This window comes from Ranitomeya variabilis, chromosome 8 (genome assembly GCF_051348905.1).
Source record: "Ranitomeya variabilis isolate aRanVar5 chromosome 8, aRanVar5.hap1, whole genome shotgun sequence".
Classification (NCBI taxonomy): domain Eukaryota; kingdom Metazoa; phylum Chordata; class Amphibia; order Anura; family Dendrobatidae; genus Ranitomeya; species Ranitomeya variabilis.
Genome location: NC_135239.1, coordinates 153,873,030 through 153,893,391, shown reverse-complemented (window position 1 = coordinate 153,893,391; position 20,362 = coordinate 153,873,030). Strand labels below are relative to the sequence as shown.

At 44.2% G+C, this 20,362-nt stretch overlaps 1 protein-coding gene across 1 annotated transcript in view; it reads left to right on the top strand.

Moving 5' to 3' along the window:
• LOC143787962 (cytochrome P450 2D15-like) overlaps nt 1–20,362 on the top strand; it is a 171,914-nt gene that overhangs the window by 15,453 nt on the left and 136,099 nt on the right. Inside the window, exon 2 of the mRNA XM_077277232.1 lies at nt 13,827–13,998. Coding sequence (XP_077133347.1) covers nt 13,827–13,998 — 172 coding nt within the window. The remainder of the gene's footprint in view (nt 1–13,826; nt 13,999–20,362) is intronic.

Here is a 20,362-nt window from a genome sequence, read left to right as displayed (position 1 = left end):
CGCCACGTACGTGTCATGAAAGCCAATCCGACCTGTGACGCCTATGTGGCGTCATGGAATGATCGCGTCCCTGCAGATCGGGTGAAAGGGTTAACTCCAATTTCACATGATCTGCAGGGACAGGGGGAGTGGTACTTCAGCCCAGGGGGGGTGGCTTCACCCCCCCGTGGCTACGATCACTCTGATTGGCTGTTGAAAGTGAAACAGCCAATCAGAGCGATTTGTAATATTTCACTATGAAAACTGGTGAATTATTACAATCCAGCCATGGCCTATGCTGTAATATCATCGGCCATGGCTGGAAAACCTGATCTGTCCCCCCCCACTGCCACCAATCTCCTCCCCAGTTCTCCATCCTGTGCTCCGCTCCCCTCCGTCATCCTGTCCGCTCCCCCGTCCTCCTGTCCGCTCCCCCCGTGCTCCGATCACCCCCCGTGCTCCGATCCCCCCCCTCATACTTACCGAGCCTCCCGGTGTCCGTCCGTCTTCTCCACGGGTGCCGCCATCTTCCAAAATGGCGGGCGCATGCGCAGTGCGCCCTCCGAATCTGCCGGCCTGCAGATTCGTTCCAGCTACATTTTGATCACTGTGATAAAACCTATCACAGTGATCAAAATAAAAAAAATAGTAAATGAACCCCCCCCCCTTTATCACCCCCACAGGTAGGGATAATAATAAAATAAAGACAATAATTTTTTTTTTCCACTAGGGTTAGAACTAGGGTTAGGGTTAGGGGTAGGGTTAGAACTAGGGTTAGCGTTAGAATTAGGCTATGTGCACACGGTGCGGATTTGGCTATGGATTCGTAGCAGGTGTTCCATCAGGTTTACAGTACCATGTAAACCTATGGAAAACCAAATCCGCTGTGCCCATGGTGCGGAAAATACCACACGGAAATGCTGCATTGTATTTTCCGCAGCATGTCAATTCTTTGTGCGGATTTCGCAGCGTTTTACACCTGTTCCTCAATAGGAATCCGCAGGTGAAATCCACATAAAAAACACTGAAAATCCGCAGGTAAAACGCAGTGCCTTTTACCTGTGGATTTTTCAAAAATGGTGCGGAAAAATCTCACACGAATCCGCAACAGGGGAACATAGCCTTAGGGTTGGAATTAGAGTTAGGGTTGGAATTAGGGCTAGGGTTGGAAATAGGGTTAAGAATAGGCTTGTGGTTAGGGTTATGGTTAGGGTTAGGGGTGTGTTGGGGTTAAAGTTAGGGTTGGGGTTAGGGTTGGGATTAGGGTTAGGGTTGGGATTAGGGTTAGGGTTGTGGTTAGGGGTGTGTTGGGGTTAGGGTTGTGATTAGGGTTATTTCTAGAGTTGGGATAAGGGTTAGGGGTGTGTTGGGGTTAGTGTTGGAGTTAGAATTGAGGGGTTTCCATTGTTTAGGCACATCAGGGGTCTCCAAACGCAACATGGCGCCACCATTGATTCCAGCCAATCTTGCGTTCAAAAAGTCAAATGGTGCTCCCTCCCTTCCGAGCCCTGACATGCGCCCCAAACAGTGGTTTACCCCCACATATGGGGTACCAGCATACTCAGGACAAACTGGGCAACAACTATTGGGGTCCAATTTCTCCTGTTACCCTTGCGAAAATAAAAAAATTGCTTGCTAAAACATAATTTTAGAGGAATGAAAAATTATTTTTTATTTTCATGGCTCTGCGTTATAAACTTCTGTGAAGCGCTTGGGGGTTCAAAGTGCTCACCCCACATCTAGATAAGTTCCTTGGGGGGTCTAGTTTCCAAAATGGGGTCACTTGTGGGGGGTTTCTACTGTTTAGGCACATCAGGGGCTCTGCAAATGGAATGTGATGCCGGTAGACCATTCCATCAAAGTCTGCATTTCAAAACGTCACTACTTCCCTTCCGAGCCCCTACTTGTGCCCAAACAGTGGTTTACCCCCACGTATGGGGTATCAGTGTACTCAGGACAAACTGGGAAACAACTATTGGGGTCCAATTTCTCCTGTTACCCTTGTGAAAAAAAAATTGCTTGCTAAAACATCATTTTTGAGGAAAGAAAAATGATTTTTTATTTTCATGGCTCTGCGTTGTAAACTTCTGTGAAGCACTTGGGGGTAAAAAGTGCTCACCGCATATCTAGATACGTTCCTTGGGTGGTCTAGTTTCCAAAATGGAAAATGTGGGGGGTTTCTACTGTTTAGGCACATCAGGGGCTCTGCAAACGAAACATGATGCTCGCAGACCATTCCAACAAAGTCTGCATTCCAAAACGTCACTACTTCCCTTCCGAGCCCCAGCATGTGCCCAAACAGTGGTTTCCCCCCACATATGGGGTATCAGCGTACTCAGGAGAAACTGGACAACAACTATTGGGGTCCAATTTCTCCTGTTACCCTTGGGAAAATAAAAAATTGTGGGCTAAAAAATCATTTTTGAGAAAAGAAAAATTATTTTTTATTTTTATGGCTCTGCGTTATAAACTTCTGTGAAGCACTTGGGGGTTCAAAGTGCTCACCACACATCTAGATTAGATCCTTGGGAGGTCTAGTTTCCAAAATGGGGTCACTTGTGGGGGAGCTCCAATGTTTAGGCACACAGGGGCTCTCCAAACGCGACATGGTGTTCGCTAATGACTGGAGCTAATTTTCCATTCAAAAAGCCAAATGGCGTGTCTTCCCTTCCGAGCCCTGCTGTGCACCCAAACAGTGGTTTACCCCCACATATGGGGTATCATCATACTCAGGACAAACTGGACAACAACATTTGGGGTCCAATTTCTCCTGTTAGCTGTTGTGAATTCTGCTCTTGGGCTCCCTCCGGTGGTTGTTGGTGGTAGTGCAGTTGTCTTGGGGTTGTAATCCGGGCAGGTGTTTCTGCTGATTGCAGCTCTATTAGGTATTTAGGTGTGCAGGATCCATGAGTTTGTGCCTGTTGTCCATTGTACTTGGAGGGATTGTATCTCTCTCTGGCTCCTCATGCCCTGCTGCAGATTCAGCTAAGATAAGTGTCTGTTTTTTTGTCTCTGTGCACACATGCAGTGTGCTTTGCAATTCAGTGCAATTTATTATGTTTTTGTCCAGCTTAGACTTTGTTTGGATTTTTCAGTCATGCTGGATTCTCAGGAGATGCAGATATACTTTCTATGTCTTTAGTTAGATGTGAAATATTTGTATTATCTGCTGTGGATGTTTTTAGGATTTTAATACTGACCGCTTAGAATTCTGTCCTATCCTTTTCTATTTAGCTAGAAGTGCCTCTTTTGCTAAATCCTATTTTTCTGCCTGCATGTGTCTTTCCTCTTATACTCACAGTCAATATTTGTGGGGGGCTGCCTATCCTTTGGGGTTCTGCTCTGAGGCAAGATAGAATTCCCATTTCCATCTATAGGGGTATTTAGTCCTCCGGCTGTGTCGAGATGTCTAGGACGTGTTAGGTACATCCCACGGCTACTTCTAGTTGCGGTGTTAGATTAGGGTTTGCGGTCAGTACAGGTACCACCTACTCCTGAGAAAGTCTCTCATGCGGCGCCAAGGTCACCAGATCATAACAGTACAACTGGCCAACAATGAGTTAAATGCATCTCAGAAGAAGGGAAGAAAGAGCCATTTTTTTTCTGTAGCCTGTTTTGTCTTTTCTTCCCTCTTTTCCTCTGGGTGACTGAGGAGTATTTTGCTAGCATGGATGTTCAGGGATTAGTTTCTCGTGTAGACCAGCTTGCTGCTAGGGTACAGGGTATTTCTGATTATATTGCTCAGACTCCGCTTTTAGAGCCTAGGATTCCTACTCCTGATTTGTTTTTTGGGGACAGGTCCAAATTTTTGAGTTTTAAAAACAAGTGTGAACTGTTTTTTGCTCTGAAGCCTCGTTCCTCTGGTGATCCCATTCAGCAGATTAAAATTGTAATCTCCCTGCTGCGTGGCTACCCTCAGGATTGGGCATTTTCCCTGGAATCTGGGAATCCGGCCTTGCTTAGTGTAGATGCCTTTTTTCAGGCTCTAGAATTATTATATGATGAACCAAATTCTGTGGATCAAGCGGAGAAGACCTTGTTGGCCCTGTCTCAGGGTCAAGAAGCGGCAGAATTGTATTGTCAGAAATTTAGAAAATGGTCTGTGCTGACTAAATGGAATGAGGATGCTTTGGCGGCAATTTTCAGAAAGGGTCTTTCTGAATCTGTTAAAGATGTTATGGTGGGGTTTCCCACGCCTGTTGGTCTGAGTGATTCTATGTCTCTGGCCATTCAGATCAATCGGCGCTTGCGGGAGCGTCAAACTGTGCGCGCTGTGGCGTTGTCCTCAGAGCAGATGCCTGAGCCTATGCAGTGTGATAGGATTCTGTCTAGAATGGAACAACAAGGATTCAGACGTCAGAATAGGTTGTGTTTTTATTGTGGCGATGCTTCTCATGTCATTTCAGTCTGCCCAAAGCGTACAAAGAGAATCGCTAGTTCATTTACCATCGGAACTGTACAACCTAAATTTCTGTTATCTGTGACCTTGATCTGCTCATTGTCATCATTTTCTGTCATGGCGTTTGTGGATTCAGGCGCCGCTTTGAACTTAATGGACTTTGAATTTGCCAGGCGTTGTGGTTTCCCCTTGCAGTCTTTGCAGAACCCTATTCCTTTAAGGGGCATTGATGCTACACCTTTGGCTAAAAATAAACCCCAGTTTTGGACACAGGTGACCATGTGCATGGCGCCAGCCCATCAGGAAGATTGTTGTTTTCTGGTGTTGCATAATTTGCATGATGCTATTGTGCTGGGGTTTCCATGGTTGCAGATACATAATCCTGTGTTGGATTGGAAGTCTATGTCTGTGACTAGTTGGGGTTGTCAGGGGGTTCATAATGACATTCCTGTGATGTCAATCTCCTCTTCCTCCTCTTCTGAAGTTCCAGAATTTTTGTCTGATTTTCAGGATGTATTCGATGAGCCCAAGTCCAGTTCCTTTCCACCGCATAGGGACTGTGATTGTGCTATTGACTTGATTCCAGGCTGTAAGTTTCCTAAGGGCCGACTTTTCAACCTGTCTGTGCCGGAACATACCGCCATGCGGAGTTATGTTAAGGAGTCTTTGGAGAAAGGGCATATTCGGCCATCTTCTTCACCGTTGGGAGCGGAATTTTTTTTTGTTGCTAAGAAGGATGGCTCCTTGAGACCCTGTATTGATTATCGCCTCTTGAATAAGATCACGGTCAAGTTTCAATACCCTTTACCTTTGCTTTCCGATTTGTTTGCTAGGATTAAGGGGGCTAGTTGGTTTACTAAAATTGACCTTCGGGGGGCATATAATCTTGTTCGTATTAAGCAGGGTGACGAATGGAAAACTGCGTTTAATACGCCCGAAGGCCATTTTGAATACCTTGTGATGCCATTCGGGCTCTCTAATGCTCCATCTGTTTTTCAGTCCTTCATGCATGATATCTTCCGGAATTATCTTGATAAATTCATGATTGTATATTTGGATGACATCTTAATTTTTTCCGATGATTGGGAGTCTCATGTGAAACAGGTCAGGATGGTATTTCAGATCCTTCGTGACAATGCTTTGTTTGTGAAGGGGTCTAAATGTCTCTTTGGAGTGCAGAAGGTTTCTTTTTTGGGCTTTATTTTTTCTCCCTCATCTATGGAGATGGATCCGGTTAAGGTTCAGGCCATTCATGATTGGATTCAACCCACATCCGTGAAGAGCCTTCAGAAATTTTGGGGTTTTGCAAATTTTTATCGCCGGTTCATTGCTAACTTCTCCAGCGTGGTTAAACCCTTGACTGATTTGACGAAAAAAGGCGCTGATGTGGCGAATTGGTCCTCTGCGGCTGTCTCTGCCTTTCAGGAGCTTAAACGCCGATTTACTTCTGCTCCGGTGTTGCGCCAACCAGATGTGTCTCTTCCGTTTCAGGTTGGGATTGATGCTTCTGAGATTGGGGCAGGGGCCGTTTTGTCTCAGAGCGATTCTGTTGGTTCTTTAATGAAACCGTGTGCCTTCTTCTCCCGCAAGTTTTCGCCTGCTGAACGCAATTATGATGTCGGCAATCGGGAGTTGTTGGCTATGAAGTGGGCGTTTGAGGAGTGGCGACATTGGCTTGAGGGAGCTAAGCACCGTATTGTGGTCCTGACCGATCATAAGAATTTGATTTACCTCGAGTCTGCCAAACGGCTGAGTCCTAGACAGGCTCGATGGTCCTTGTTTTTTTCCCGTTTTGATTTCGTGGTTTCGTGTCTTCCGGGTTCTAAGAATATTAAGGCTGATGCCCTTTCTAGGAGTTTTTTGCCTGATTCTCCTGAGGTCCTTGAACCGGTCGGCATTCTGAAAGAAGGGGTGGTCCTTTCTGCCATTTCCCCTGATTTACGGCGGGTTCTTCAGGAATTTCAGGCTGATAGACCTGACCGCTGTTCTGTGGGGAAATTGTTTGTTCCTGACAGATGGACTAGTAGAGTGATTTCTGAGGTTCACTGTTCTGTGTTGGCTGGTCATCCTGGTATTTTTGGTACCAGAGATTTGGTTGGTAGGTCCTTTTGGTGGCCTTCATTGTCGCGTGATGTGCGTTCTTTTGTGCAGTCCTGTGGGACTTGTGCGCGGGCCAAGCCTTGTTGTTCCCGTGCTAGTGGGTTACTTTTGCCATTGCCGGTCCCTGAGAGGCCCTGGACGCATATTTCTATGGATTTTATATCTGATCTTCCGGTTTCCCAGACGATGTCGGTTATCTGGGTTGTTTGTGACCGGTTTTCTAAGATGGTTCATTTGGTGCCTTTGCCTAAATTGCCTTCCTCTTCAGAGTTGGTTCCGTTGTTTTTTCAGCATGTGGTTCGTGTGCATGGTATTCCGGAGAATATTGTGTCTGACAGAGGTTCCCAGTTTGTTTCTAGGTTTTGGGGGGCCTTTTGTGCTAGGCTGGGCATTGATTTGTCTTTTTCTTCTACATTTCATCCTCAGACAAATGGCCAGACCGAGCGAACTAATCAGACTTTGGAGACTTATTTGAGATGCTTTGTGTCTGCCGATCAGGATGATTGGGTGGCCTTTTTGCCATTGGCTGAGTTTGCCCTTAATAATCAGGCTAGTCCGGCTACTTTGGTTTCGCCTTTTTTTTGTAATTTTGGTTTTCATCCTCGATTTTCTTCTGGGCAGGTTGAGCCTTCTGACTGTCCTGGTGTGGATTCTGTGGTTGACAGGTTGCAGCAGATTTGGGCTCATGTGGTGAACAATTTGGTGTTGTCTCAGGAGGAGGCTCAACGTTTTGCTAACCGTCGTCGGTGTGTTGGTTCCCGGCTTCGGGTTGGGGATTTGGTTTGGTTGTCTTCCCGTCATGTTCCTATGAAGGTCTCTTCCCCTAAGTTTAAGCCTCGGTTTATTGGTCCTTATAGGATTTCTGAGATTATTAATCCAGTGTCTTTTCGATTGGCGCTTCCGGCCTCTTTTGCTATCCATAATGTCTTCCATAGATCTTTATTGCGGAAATATGTGGTGCCTGTTGTTCCCTCCTCCGGCCCCTGTTTTGGTTGATGGGGAGTTGGAGTATGTGGTTGAGAAGATTTTGGATTCTCGTTTTTCGAGGCGGAGGCTGTTATGATCCTAGTGGCTTAGGATCACAAATCTAACCAGCTAAGTAGAAAATAATAGGACGAGCTCTGGGGATGTGGTAACTGGACTAACCGCAAACCTGATCCTAACCGCACACACTATAGGCAGCCGTGGAACGTTTCCTGAAATCCTAGACGTCTCTTCACGGCCTGAGAAACTGACTACCCCTAAAGAGAAAGTAAAGACCTCACTTGCCTCAGAGAAATCCCCCAGAGATATAGATGCCCCCCACAAATAATAACGGTGAGTTAAGAGGAAAAGACAAACGCAGAGATGAAACAGGTTAAGCAAATGAGGCCCGCTAACGCTAGATAGCAGAAAATAGCAAGGGATCTGTGCGGTCAGTAAAAAACCCTATGCAAAAATATCCACGCAGAGAATGCGAGAACCCCCACACCAACTAACGATGTGGGGGGAGCAACTCAGCACCCCAGAGCACCAGCAAGCAGGGAAGTCACATATTAGCAAGCTGGACAAAAACTCATCATATACTAGGAAACATCTTGAACACAGATGAGCAAAAATAAGCAAACAGAACTTAGCTTCTCTTGGAGAGACTGATAACGGATGTAGACAGGAGCAATCAGAATAGCACTGAATACAACGGCAACAGGCAAGGAATGAAGGACCAGGTGGATTAAACAGGAAACCTAACTAGCAGATGACGAGACAGCTGATCCTGCCAGAAACCTGCAAAATAACAAAAAGAGCCACCAGGAGGAGCCCAAAGAGAGAACTCACACAGTACCACTCATGACCACAGGAGGGAGCCCGGAAACAGAGTTCACAACAGGAGGCTTCAGTACCTTGTCAAATGGAAGGGTTATGGCCAGGAGGATAATTCTTGGGTTTTTCCTTCTGATGTCCATGCTGCTGATCTGGTCCGTGCCTTTCATCTGGCTCGTCCTGATCGGCCTGGGGGCGCTGGTGAGGGTTCGGTGACCCCTCCTCAAGGGGAGGGTACTGTTGTGAATTCTGCTTTTGGGTTCCCTCCGATGGTAGTAGGTGTTAATGCAGTTGTCCCTGGGTTGCAGTCCTGGTCAGGTGTGTCTGCTGATTGCAGTTCTGACTGGGGTATTTAGGTGGCAGGATTCATTAGTCCTTGCCAGTTGTCAATTGTTGTTGGGAGGTGTGGACCTCTGCCTGGTTCCTCCTGTCTTTCTGCCAAATCAGCAAAGATAAGTGTCTGGTTTTTTTTTTCCTGTGGCACACGTGCTGTGTGCTTCACAATTCAGTGCTATTCTTTGTGTTTTCTTGTCCAGCTTAGATTTTGTCAGTATTTTCTCAGTCTTGCTGGATTCTCTGGAGTGGCAGATATACATTCCATGTCTTTAGTTAGATTGTGGAACTTTTTGTATTATCTGTTGTGGATATTTTTGGAAGGGTTTTAATACTGACCGCCTAGTAATCTGTCCTATCCTTTCCTATTTAGCTAGAGTGGCCTCTTTTGCTAAATCCTGTTTTCTACCTGCGTGTGTCTATTCTTCTCCTACTCACAGTCATTATTCGTGGGGGGCTGCCTATCCTTTGGGGGTCTGCTCTGAGGCAAGATAGCATTTCTATTTCCATCTATAGGGGTATTTAGTCCTCCGGCTGTGTCGAGGTGTCTAGGGTTTTTTAGGCACACCCCACGGCTACTTCTAGTTGCGGTGTTAGTTCAGGATTTGTGGTCAGTACAGGTTCCACCGACTCCAGAGAAAGTTTTCATGCGGCTCCAAGGTCACCGGATCATAACAGCTTATATACCACCGTAATCTACCCAAGAATATGTAAAAAATCTATGGTTAAGCAATATAATACCAATACATTTTTAAACAAGGTTTTTGAGGGTTATATGCTTAAAAAATGTACCTCAAAACACGTAATACTTTATGGATAGCCAATATAATACCAATACATTTGTTTTTTGAGGGTTATATTATAATGAAATGCATCTCAGAAGACGGAATAGTGTATGGGTGAGAAATTTAACACAGCAAAAAACTTTAATGCTTTTTCGGAGTGTTATATATCATAAAAAATGTACCCCAGAAAACGGAATAGTGTTTTGGTGAGAAATGTATATGTCACAAGTGTGTCACATCTTCCTTTGAGATTTGAGGTTAGAAGATTACTATGTATTGTGAATCGCAGATCTTCCATTTGTGTGGTTGTGTCCCACATTAAATTGATTTGGTTTCCTTTATTGCTGAAGAGGTTATCAAACCTTTCTATTCTGATCAGAAACTTGTAGCTCCATTTTCAGCTGCTTCTGATCTGGTCATTACCTTTCAATATAAAACCTGGTCAGACCTTATCTGTCTTGCCAGTGAAAGCTTTGCTTCCTAGCTCCTTGGAGTTTTTGTGCTGAATAGGAGATTGATGTTGCTACTGGAGATTATTACATGCTGTTTTTGGGTGCTTTCCTCATTGTCCTATTCTCATTTGGTTGGCACATTCCCATCCTTCCCTATGTACCTCTTTACCTTTGGTGAGTGTTTGTATGTTTGTTGGTTTCTATTATCCCTGTTTTGTCTTTGTGTCTTGTTTACCTTATATTTCTGTCCCAAGCCTCATATGTTGGATGAGGGGATAGATCAGGGTTTAACAGGAGCATATTAAGGTCAGAAACTTGGGCCTTTCTACCTACAAAAGTACCCCCAGGACAGGAATAGTTAGGGTCCCAGTTGCATGGAGAGTTTGAGGCCTCTCTTTCTTACCGAAGATCGCCACAGCATGACAGCTTTAATATGACTCAACTCCAACAGGAAAGGGACCCTGATCCAAGGAATATTATGTAAATAAAAGTACAAGCATAAAACCGTCATTGATCAGAAAATTATATATATTGTTAAACTCATTGAAAATACATTCTGTTATGTAACAACAGCTTTTATACACAATGTTTAGGAATTGCGACCATTTTTCTACAAAGCCTCCTCATTTCAGAGGCTCAAAAGTAATTGGAAAAATTAACTTTACCGTAAGCAAAATGTTAATTTTTTGTAGTTTGCAGAGAATTTTTTGCAGGCAATGACTACCTGTAGTCTGGAAGCCAATGACATCACCAAACACTGGGTTTCCTCAATTGTAATGCTTTGCCAGGCCTTTGTTATGGATCTGCAACACAGGACTAAGGTAGAAGGGGGAAAACTGACCCTGCACTTTGACTAGGCTGAAACCCTACGATGGAGTAGGCAACCCATTCCTTGCGAATAGACCCACCAATGATCCTAGGTTAATCTCAAGCAAAGACCTATAGATAAGGGGAAGGGGTACCCTAATAGAACTAAGGACTGGGTACAAAAACGGGTCACCTCCTAGTAGAAAACAGAAACTAAGACTAGCAGAACCAGAGGTACCAGTACTGCACAAATAACACACACAGAGCACTAAGCAAAGCACCAAACTAGAGCACGAGCAGATTAACACTGTTGTCCAGCAAGGACTGGGAGGCAGGTGCTGGTTAATAAAGAGTGAAAAAAACACCTGACCCAAGACAAACTCAGCACCAGAGGAAAAAGACCAGCAGCCAGAACTCCACAAGAAAATGGCGGATAGTAACAAACTAAACAGATTCTAACAGTACCTCCCGTTTAACGAGGATCGCCCGGATCCTCTAGGCTGGGCCTTATTTGGAAATCTCCTGTGAAAAGCCTTAATTAATCTTGAAGCTGAGACGTCCACAGCTTTCACCCACGAAATGTCCTCGGGACCGAAACCCTTCTAGGACACATGATACTGTAACCCTCCTCTATGCCACCTGGAATCAAGAATGCGTGAAATCTCAAACTCGTAGTCCTCATCAATTGGAGGAGCAGATGGAATAGCCACCTTATCTGGCGTGTCAACCTTCTTCAGCAAAGATACATGAAAAACTGAATTATTTTCCAGGACAAAGGAATGTCTAATCTCACCGCTGCCGAATTGACCATGTGAACCACTTTGAAAGGTCTCACAAACTTCGGCCCCAATTTTTTAGAAGGGATCTTTAAACGCAGATTCCTAGAGGACAACAAAACCGTGTCCCCAACAACAAACCTCGCCTCCCTTCTACTCTTGTCAAAAAATTTCTTAGACCTCCTATTAGCCTGTTTAAGATTATGGTGCACATTGGTCCAAACCCTTTCCAAATTTCCAGAAAAACTCTCCTCCTCAGGCACTGCCGCCCCAATCCTAGAAAAAGGACCGAAAGATGGATTCTTCCCAGTACAACAAAAGAAAGGAGAACACCCAGCCGAAGAAGTTATATGATTATTGAGAGCAAACTCAGCTAATGGTAGATTTTCCGACCACATCTCCTGATTGTCCGCTACAAAACATCTCAAAAACTGCTCAACGTCCTGGTTCTTCCTCTCGGTCTGTCCATTGGACTGTGGATGATAGCCCGACGAAAATGACAAATGAATCTTAAGTCTGTCACAAAAGGCACACCAAAAATGAGCCACAAACTGTGGTCCCCTATCGGAGACAATGCCCGTGGGAAAACCATGGAGTCTGACAATCTCTTTCACAAATGCCCTGGCAAGTGTCTTAGCACAGGATAATTTATTGAATGGGACCAGATGACACATCTTACTAAATCAGTCCACAACGACCCAGATAACAGAAAAACCCTCAGAGACCGGCAGGTCGGTGATAAAATCCATTGAACTAGGAACCTCTAACGGGCAAAGCAACCCTGCCGCCGGAGTATGAGAAGCCTTAGACCTAGCGCACACGGGACACTGACGAAAAAAAACCAAGCTAGAGCTCAAGCAGATTAAGACTGTTGTCCAGCAAGGACTGGGAGGCAGATGCTGGTTAATAAAGAGTGAAACAAACACCTGACCCAAGACAAACCCAGAACCAGAGGAAAGAGACCAGCAGCCAGAACTCCACAAGAAAATGGCATATAGTAACAAACTAAACAGATTCTAACAGCCTTTATTGTAGCTGACTTCAGTTGTGGGTTACTTGTGGGTCTTTCTGCCTTAAGTGTTATCTTAAGCATGGGAAATGCATGCTCGATGGGGTTGAAAGCTGGTGATTTACTCATCCATTGCAGGATATTCCACTTCTTTGAATTAAAAAAACTCCTTGGTTGCTTTCATAGTATATTTTGAATCTGAGCAGAGAGTATCACCCAGCACACTTCAGAATTCATCCAGTTGATTCTATCTTTAGTAACATCAATAAACACTAGTGACCCAGTGCCATTGGTAGCCATGTATGCCCATGGCATCACACTGCCTTCACCATGTTTTACAGAGGATGTTTTGTGCTTTGGATCATGAGCTTTTCCATACTTTCTTCTTCCCATCATTCTGGTACAGATTGATATTAGTGTCTTCTGTCCAAAGAATGCTTTTTCAGAACTGGGCTGGCATATTTAGATGTTTTTTGTAAGATCCAATCTAACTTTTCTTTTTTAAGGCTAATTAATGGGGTGCTCCTTGTAGTGAACACTCTGTATTTGCATTTATGTAGTCTTCTCTTTATTGTAGACTTAGATACTGAAACACCTACTTCTCGGAGAATGTTCTTCACTTGGGTTGATGTTGTGAAGGGGTAGTTCCTCATCATGGAAAGTATTCTGCTATTATACACCACTGTTATCTTCTGTGGATGTTCAGGACATTTTGTGTTCCCAAGCTCACTAGTGAGCTCTTTTTTCAGAATGCAACAATGATTTGGCTACTCCTAACATTTATGCTATCTCTCTGATGGATTTATTATTTTTTCTGTCTAATGATGGTCTGTTTCTCTTCCATTGAGAGCTCTTTTGACTGCATGTTGTGGGTTCACAGCAACAGCTTCCAAATACAAATGCCACACCTGGCATCAGCTCCAGACCTTTTATTTATTTGTCTAAATGATGATGGACTAATGAGGGATTAGTCCATGCAGTCCATTAAAGAGCTTTTGAGATAATTGTCCAATTAATTTGGGACGCTTTAAAATGTGGCAGCTAAAGAGCTCTAATTTCTGAACCCTTACTCCAATTAGGATGTGAATATGCTCAATTTAAAGTCGAGTCTTCACATTCAGTCCATATTGATTATATAACTGTATCTTGAATATGTTTTGGTAAATGGCTTAAAAATACCAAAACTTGTGTCACTGTCCAAATATTTCAGGACCTAACTGTATTTTTTTTATATCTATGGTCAAGTTAGGATTTCTGCATTCTTCATTGATTTAATTTAGCGAAAACATGACATGTGTTCTTTATAAATATATATGTTATTCTTTTTTCACAGCGAAAACATGACATGTGTTCTTTATAAATATATATGTTATTCTTTTTTCACAGCTAGGAAAACAGTTTGGGAATGTATATAGTCTGCAGTTCTTCTGGACAAAAATGGTGGTACTCAATGGATTTGAAGTGAATAAGGAAGCTCTGATCAACAGGTCTGAAGACATAGCAGATCGTCCGCGATTTCCTACTTATGAAAAAATGGGATGTGTTGGAGATACTAAAGGTACAATGTTTAGAAAGATTATTTATGTTGTCGTAGCTGTTTTCATTCTGACCTAACGTCAGCTGACAGATCACCAGTGAGGCCTAATTGTGGATTTACGCCCTTAATTAACAAGCGCTTGGAGACAAAAGACACCTCACACGTATCCTGTGAGCACGTCACTTTTATCTGATATATAAAAAGCCAAAGTAATGTTTTATACCATTTACACATAATGCATTTCAATGTAACTCATGTAGCCCCCACCATCACCCAGGGTCATATTCTATTTACCATAGCTCAGAACATGTTGTGATTGACTATTGAGAACATACATGATAAGAAGTGTAGTCTCCTTGAAGGGGGAGACCATCAGACTACTGCGTCAACAGATTCTAGTAATTCTAACACTTAAAGGTAAAAGGCACTTAAAGGCAAGGCAGTTAAAGGCAAACTATTAACCCTTCTATAACAATTTCCCCCTTTTGTAAATGGTATAACCTTTTCCAGGGGGTCAGCTGATGTCCACAAAGGAGCTACTGTCTCATGGGTCTAGTACCCACAAGGGGGCTTTCTACCTGCTTCGCCCATCCACCCTCAGTGTGGACACTCAACTCCCCCGTCAGCAGTGGCCATACGGGGCCTATGATATACTACAGAAGGTTCAGCCTTAGGTAATACATATATTAGCGCTTTTACGGCTACATAAAACAATAAGCAAAGCAACAAAATTTGCATACAAGTCTGTCAAGTCAAGTAAAAAATAATCCCACCCTCTAGGCCGCTAAGCCAATCGGCTGGATTTAAAAAGGAGTCTCTATACTGTATTAGTCTTATTAATAACTTTAAGGAACCAAGAAAATCTGAGTCCAAGTCTCATTGTGTATGCAGTGTGGTGTTAATACCCTCCTTGGCTCCTGGGGTATGGCAAAGTACAGCATAGTCCTTGCAGATACTGGGCTGTGTGTACAGATCCAACAGTCCAGCAGTTTTTGTCCTTGTCGACATTTAAAAGTGTATTCAGTGTCTCTGTAAGGTGCAAAACATCCTACCACTGCCAGCAAGGTGATTAGAACAACAGTCTTTCTGCTAGTGAAAAGATCTTTTTGCAGTGACTGGCATGGATCCAGGTGGGCGTTCCCTCAAGTGAATGTGGTCAGCTGGACTTTACAACGGGCCGTCAAACCGTGGATCTAGGCTCCTTCTCACGTGTCTGTGTATGACCACCCAATCACCTGGAATCAGCAGATGTGCGTCTGCACTGGCATTAAGATCTGGAATGGATGAAAACATATGTTTATGCACCACATTAAGTATTTTCTGCAAGGCCTGGACATGGGCTGCCATAGCACCGTGTTGCATTTGTAGCACCTGTGGGAAGTACAGACCAGTCTTTGGCAAACTACTAAACAGGACTTCAAAAAAGGGACAAGCCTGTCTTTCTATTTGGAGTGTGTCTGACTAGAAAGAGTGCAAGAGACAAGCACTCTACCCCGCTCTTTCCTGTGTCTGCCATGGCCTCTGAATTTTCAGTTTAAGTGTCCCATTTAGTCTTTCCACTTTCCCACTACTTTGTTGTCTATATGGTGCATGATATGCTTGCTGTACTCCCAGGGCCTGCATGACTTCCCTCAATATTTCTCCCGTGAAGTGTGTACCCCTATCACTCTCTGTGGCTTCTGGGACACCATACCTGCAGATCAGTTCTTTCATCAGGTTGTCTGCAGTCACTTTAGCATTTGCACATTTTATCGGATAGGCTTCCAGCCAACCAGAGAAGAGATCTACACATACTAGGACATTTTTCACACACTCCTACCTTGGCTAGCTGTATGTAGTCAGTCTGCAGTCTCTGAAACGGGTAGAGAGGCCTGGGTGTCGCTTTCTTAGGGATTTTTACTGTTTTACCAGGGTTGTGCTGTGCACAGATGAGGCATGACCGTACGAGCTTTGCTGCTGCGTAACTGAAACCAGGAGCGATCCGGAAGGCATCTACCATGGACACATGTGACATTTTGAGGTGTGAATGGGGCCAAGTGTTGCTTGTGTCATAATTAGGAACAGGGACCTTGGTATATACAATTTATCCTTATTCTCCCAAAACTCTTCTTGAGTTCAGCTCAGCTCCCATTCTCCCCCGTGTTCCTTCTCTGTTTGGGCAGCTGGAGGGATTTCAGGACATCTAGGCTCAGTGTGGCTGGAATACGCTGACTCTCCGCCACCATCCACTGCTCCCTAGGCCACCTTGCTGCTACTTCAGCAGCCTCGTCCGCCCTTCTGTTGCCCTCTACCTCCACAGAGTCACCGTCCGTGTGTGCTGTTACCTTGACGATGCCAACCTGGACTGGTAACGTCAATGCCTCCACTAATTGTTTCACCAGCTCTGCATTTTTAATGGGCTTACCGGCTGATGTAAGAAACGTTATGCTTCTCCAGACAGGGTGATAATCATGGGATATTCCCCATGCACAATTCGAATCTTGTGTAAATATTAGCGACTTTACCTGCAGCAGCTCTACACGCCTCAGTGAGTGCCTTCAACTCTGCCTCCTGCACCGACATGTGAGGAGGGAGTGGTTCAACTCGGATTACCTCATGTGAGGATACTACTGCATGTCCAGTGTAGAATCGCCCATCCTGGTGGTATCTGGAGCCATCTACAAAAATAAAAACCTCAACATATGCATTAGGAACAGGTTTTTCATAAACATATGTAAAACATACTGTCTCCTGACTCATCAGTTCCTATGCAGTCATGTTTGTGCGTCAACGTACCAGTGTACTTTTTTTTTTTCCCTCTAATGCTGTCACCAATTCCCCCTTTTCTGAATCCACAGGCAGATGAGTGGCTGGATTCAGAACATTGTATCTTTTGAGGGTGACGTATTCATTAAATTAGTATTAGAGCACATTCAAGTCTAATCTGTCTTGCCATGGACAGATGGTTTGGTTGAACTTGTACGAGTATGGCATTAATGTCATGTGGGGAACAAATTGTCAAAAGAAAAAGTCAGTGTGAGCTCACATCCCTAACAGTAATACAGCAGTTCTTACAACACGGACACATGTAGGAGACCCTCTAATCACTGGGTCTAGTTGTGCTGAGTAGTAAGTTATTGGTCTCTGTTCCTCTCCACGTTGCTGTGTCAGTACTGCGGTAGCATGTCCTCCCTGCTCTGTTCAAAATAAGAAAAATGGCTGATCATAGTTTGGAATGCCTAAGGCCGGGGCTGGCACAATGAGCAGCTTCAGAGAATCAATTGCTTCTTGAGTGAGATTGTAGGGGTTTGATGACAACCTGTCATAGAGTGGTTGCATCATTTGTGAAGCAGACCTTATCCAAGGCCTACAGTAGGTCACCAAACCTAGGAAAATGCGTAGATGCTGGTGTGACCTGGGTAAAGGGAGATTTTGTATTGCCTGTTTTCTGTCTTCAGTCAGGTGTCTTGTACATTCAGCAATACAATGTCCTAAAAATGTCACCTTTTGTTTGTAATACTGTAATTTGTCACGTGAGACCTTGCAACCCTTCTCTGCCAAAAAAAAACACAGCAAGGGAACTGCTGTCTGGTCCGGGCAGCAGAGCAAGAGTTCATCCACGTACTGCAATAGTACAGTCTGTGGATGAGGTGGTTGCCACTGCTCAAGAATCCCTGCCATCACTGTTGAATAGATGGTTGGGGAGTTCTTTCCCCCTTTTGGGAGGACCGTCCAACAGTATTGTTTACCTTCGTGAGTAAAAGAGAAAAGATGCTGTCAGTCAGGGTGCAGGGGTACAGAGAAGAAATGCATTTGCCAAATTAATGACTGTAAAACATTTTGTGACCGTACGGTGTGTGTATTAGGGACAATTGAGATCACACTCACTGTAACATCATTAATGGCCTGTAAGTCATGAACTATTCTGTGTCAGGGGAACCCTTGGGTCCTTTTTTTTTCTTAATGGGATACAAAGGGGTGTTGCTTTAACCAAAGAGGAGTGGTCCCTTCTTTTAATTTAATCAAAACAAGGGGAATGGGCAGTCGACCCACCTCAGATTTTCCCCTTGCCCAAAGGTGTCTGGCACCTGACTCTTTTTCCTGTCCTCAGACATTCTGGTGTCAGGCATTACCTTCACCACTCTTGCCATATACACCATTTTTGAAATATTACACAAGTGTTTATATAAATCAGACACTAATGTCCAAATACTATTTATACCCGTATTTGATTGGGTAGAGTACCTCTTAAGAAAACTAAATTTGATTCACAGAATATGTTACCAAAAGAAAATTATATATATATGAAAATATATATTTACGAAAGATACTGAGTCGTAAAATGGGAGAGCACAATGCCATAGGCCACAGCAAAGCACAAGCTTATTTTAAGAATGTAGCAGCCCTATATAAATCCATAACTAACAGTTCCAAATACAAAAGAAGGGATTTGAAAAATACCAAATATCAATACCAGTTGCTTGCGATAAGGTATAGGAAGTGGAAGAGACAAATAAACAGTGATTATGGGTTGAGCCAATATAATGAATGGCTAAAAAAACTATATATCATATGAAGACAACCTAGAAATACACGGTAACTATACCATCTTGTGTAAGGAAACTACTAAACTGGTAAATGAATGGAATTAAGTGTAACTATAATAGGGCATGATTTACCTGTGGTATAATGTGCACGTGGAAGACCCTGACGTCCCTCTGCACCAAGCGTTTATATGAAAGGGGACTTGTGACTGTAATACCCTCAGGAGAGTACTGTATGATGGCCTAGCCAGCACTCAACTCTACTCCCAGCAAATCCATAGGGGTATTGTCACTAACAATAAGTTTGTAAGCAGCTCTTCTAAGCACGGTCTCGTGATTCTAGTCTTATTTGTTTAGTCATAGGGGCTTCAGTCGCTTGTCCCTCTACACTCACGTATTCCACAGTCTCGTCAGTAATCATGTCTGACGTTATCAAGTCTTTGTGTACCACAGTTCCGGCTGCCTCAGTGTCAATCAAGAATTCTGTCTCTTTCCCTCCCGGCATTGGTATGGTGGCCATCAAGGACGGACCAGGTCCAGAGGGGACAAGAACAGGGCACACATTTGTCACTGGTTTGTCAGTTTCCTAGTCTGGAGGTGAAGAAGGTGGAAGATTGGTCTGAGTGTCCATTTTCTCCACAATTCCAGCACTTTACTGTTTCTAAGTCTTTAGGTCCCTCATTACATCTCTACTGTTTTCCTTGTACTCCAGCATACATGACACGTCGTCTTATTGTCCTAGTTTGTTCAACTCCTTTAGCAACTTTCAGGAGATCTTTTGGATCTACATTCCTCCATTCAGGTCTAGCTGTCTGTACTGCGTCTCGTAAGTCTTTGGTCATACCGTCAATGAATGTATTTACTAGTGTTGAGCATTCCGATACTGCAAGTATCGGGTATCGGCCGATACTTGCTGTATCGGAATTCCGATACCGAGATCCGATATTTTTGTAGTATCGGGTATCGGTATCGAAACAACATTAATGTAAAAATGTGTAAAAGAAAAAATTAAAATAAAAAATATTGCTATACTCACCTCTCCGACGCAGCCTGCACCTTACCGAGGGAAGCGGCAGCGTTCTTTGTTTAAAATTCGCGCTTTTCTTTCCTTTACAAGAAGTCCAGGCTTGTGATTGGTTGCGTGCCGCCCATGTGGCCGGGACGCAACCAATCACAGCAAGCCGTGACGTAATTTCAGGTCCTTCAGGATTTTAAAATTACGTTCCGGCATTGTGATTGGTTGCGTCGCAGTCACATGGGCGACGCAACCAATCACAGCAAGCCGTGACGTAATTTCAGGTCCTTAAGGATTTTAAAATTACGTCCCGGCTTTGTGATTGGTTGCGTCGCAGTCACATGGGAGACGCAACCAATCACAAGCCGTGACGTCACGGGAGGCTGGACACGCGCGCATTTTAAAATGGGCGCGTGTCCAGCCTCCCGTGACGTCACGGCTTGTGATTGGTTGCGCCGCGGTCAACCAATCACAAGCCGGGAGGCTGGACACGCGCGCATTTTAAAATTTTAAAATTTTAAAATGCGCGCGTGTCCAGCCTCCCGGCTTGTGATTGGTTGACCGCGGCGCAACCAATCACAAGCCGTGACGTCACGGGAGGCTGGACACGCGCCCATTTTAAAATGCGCGTGTGTCCAGCCTCCCGTGACGTCACGGCTTGTGATTGGTTGCGTCTCCCATGTGACTGCGACGCAACCAATCACAAAGCCGGGACGTAATTTTAAAATCCTTAAGGACCTGAAATTACGTCACGGCTTGCTGTGATTGGTTGCGTCGCCCATGTGACTGCGACGCAACCAATCACAACGCCGGAACGTAATTTTAAAATCCTGAAGGACCTGAAATT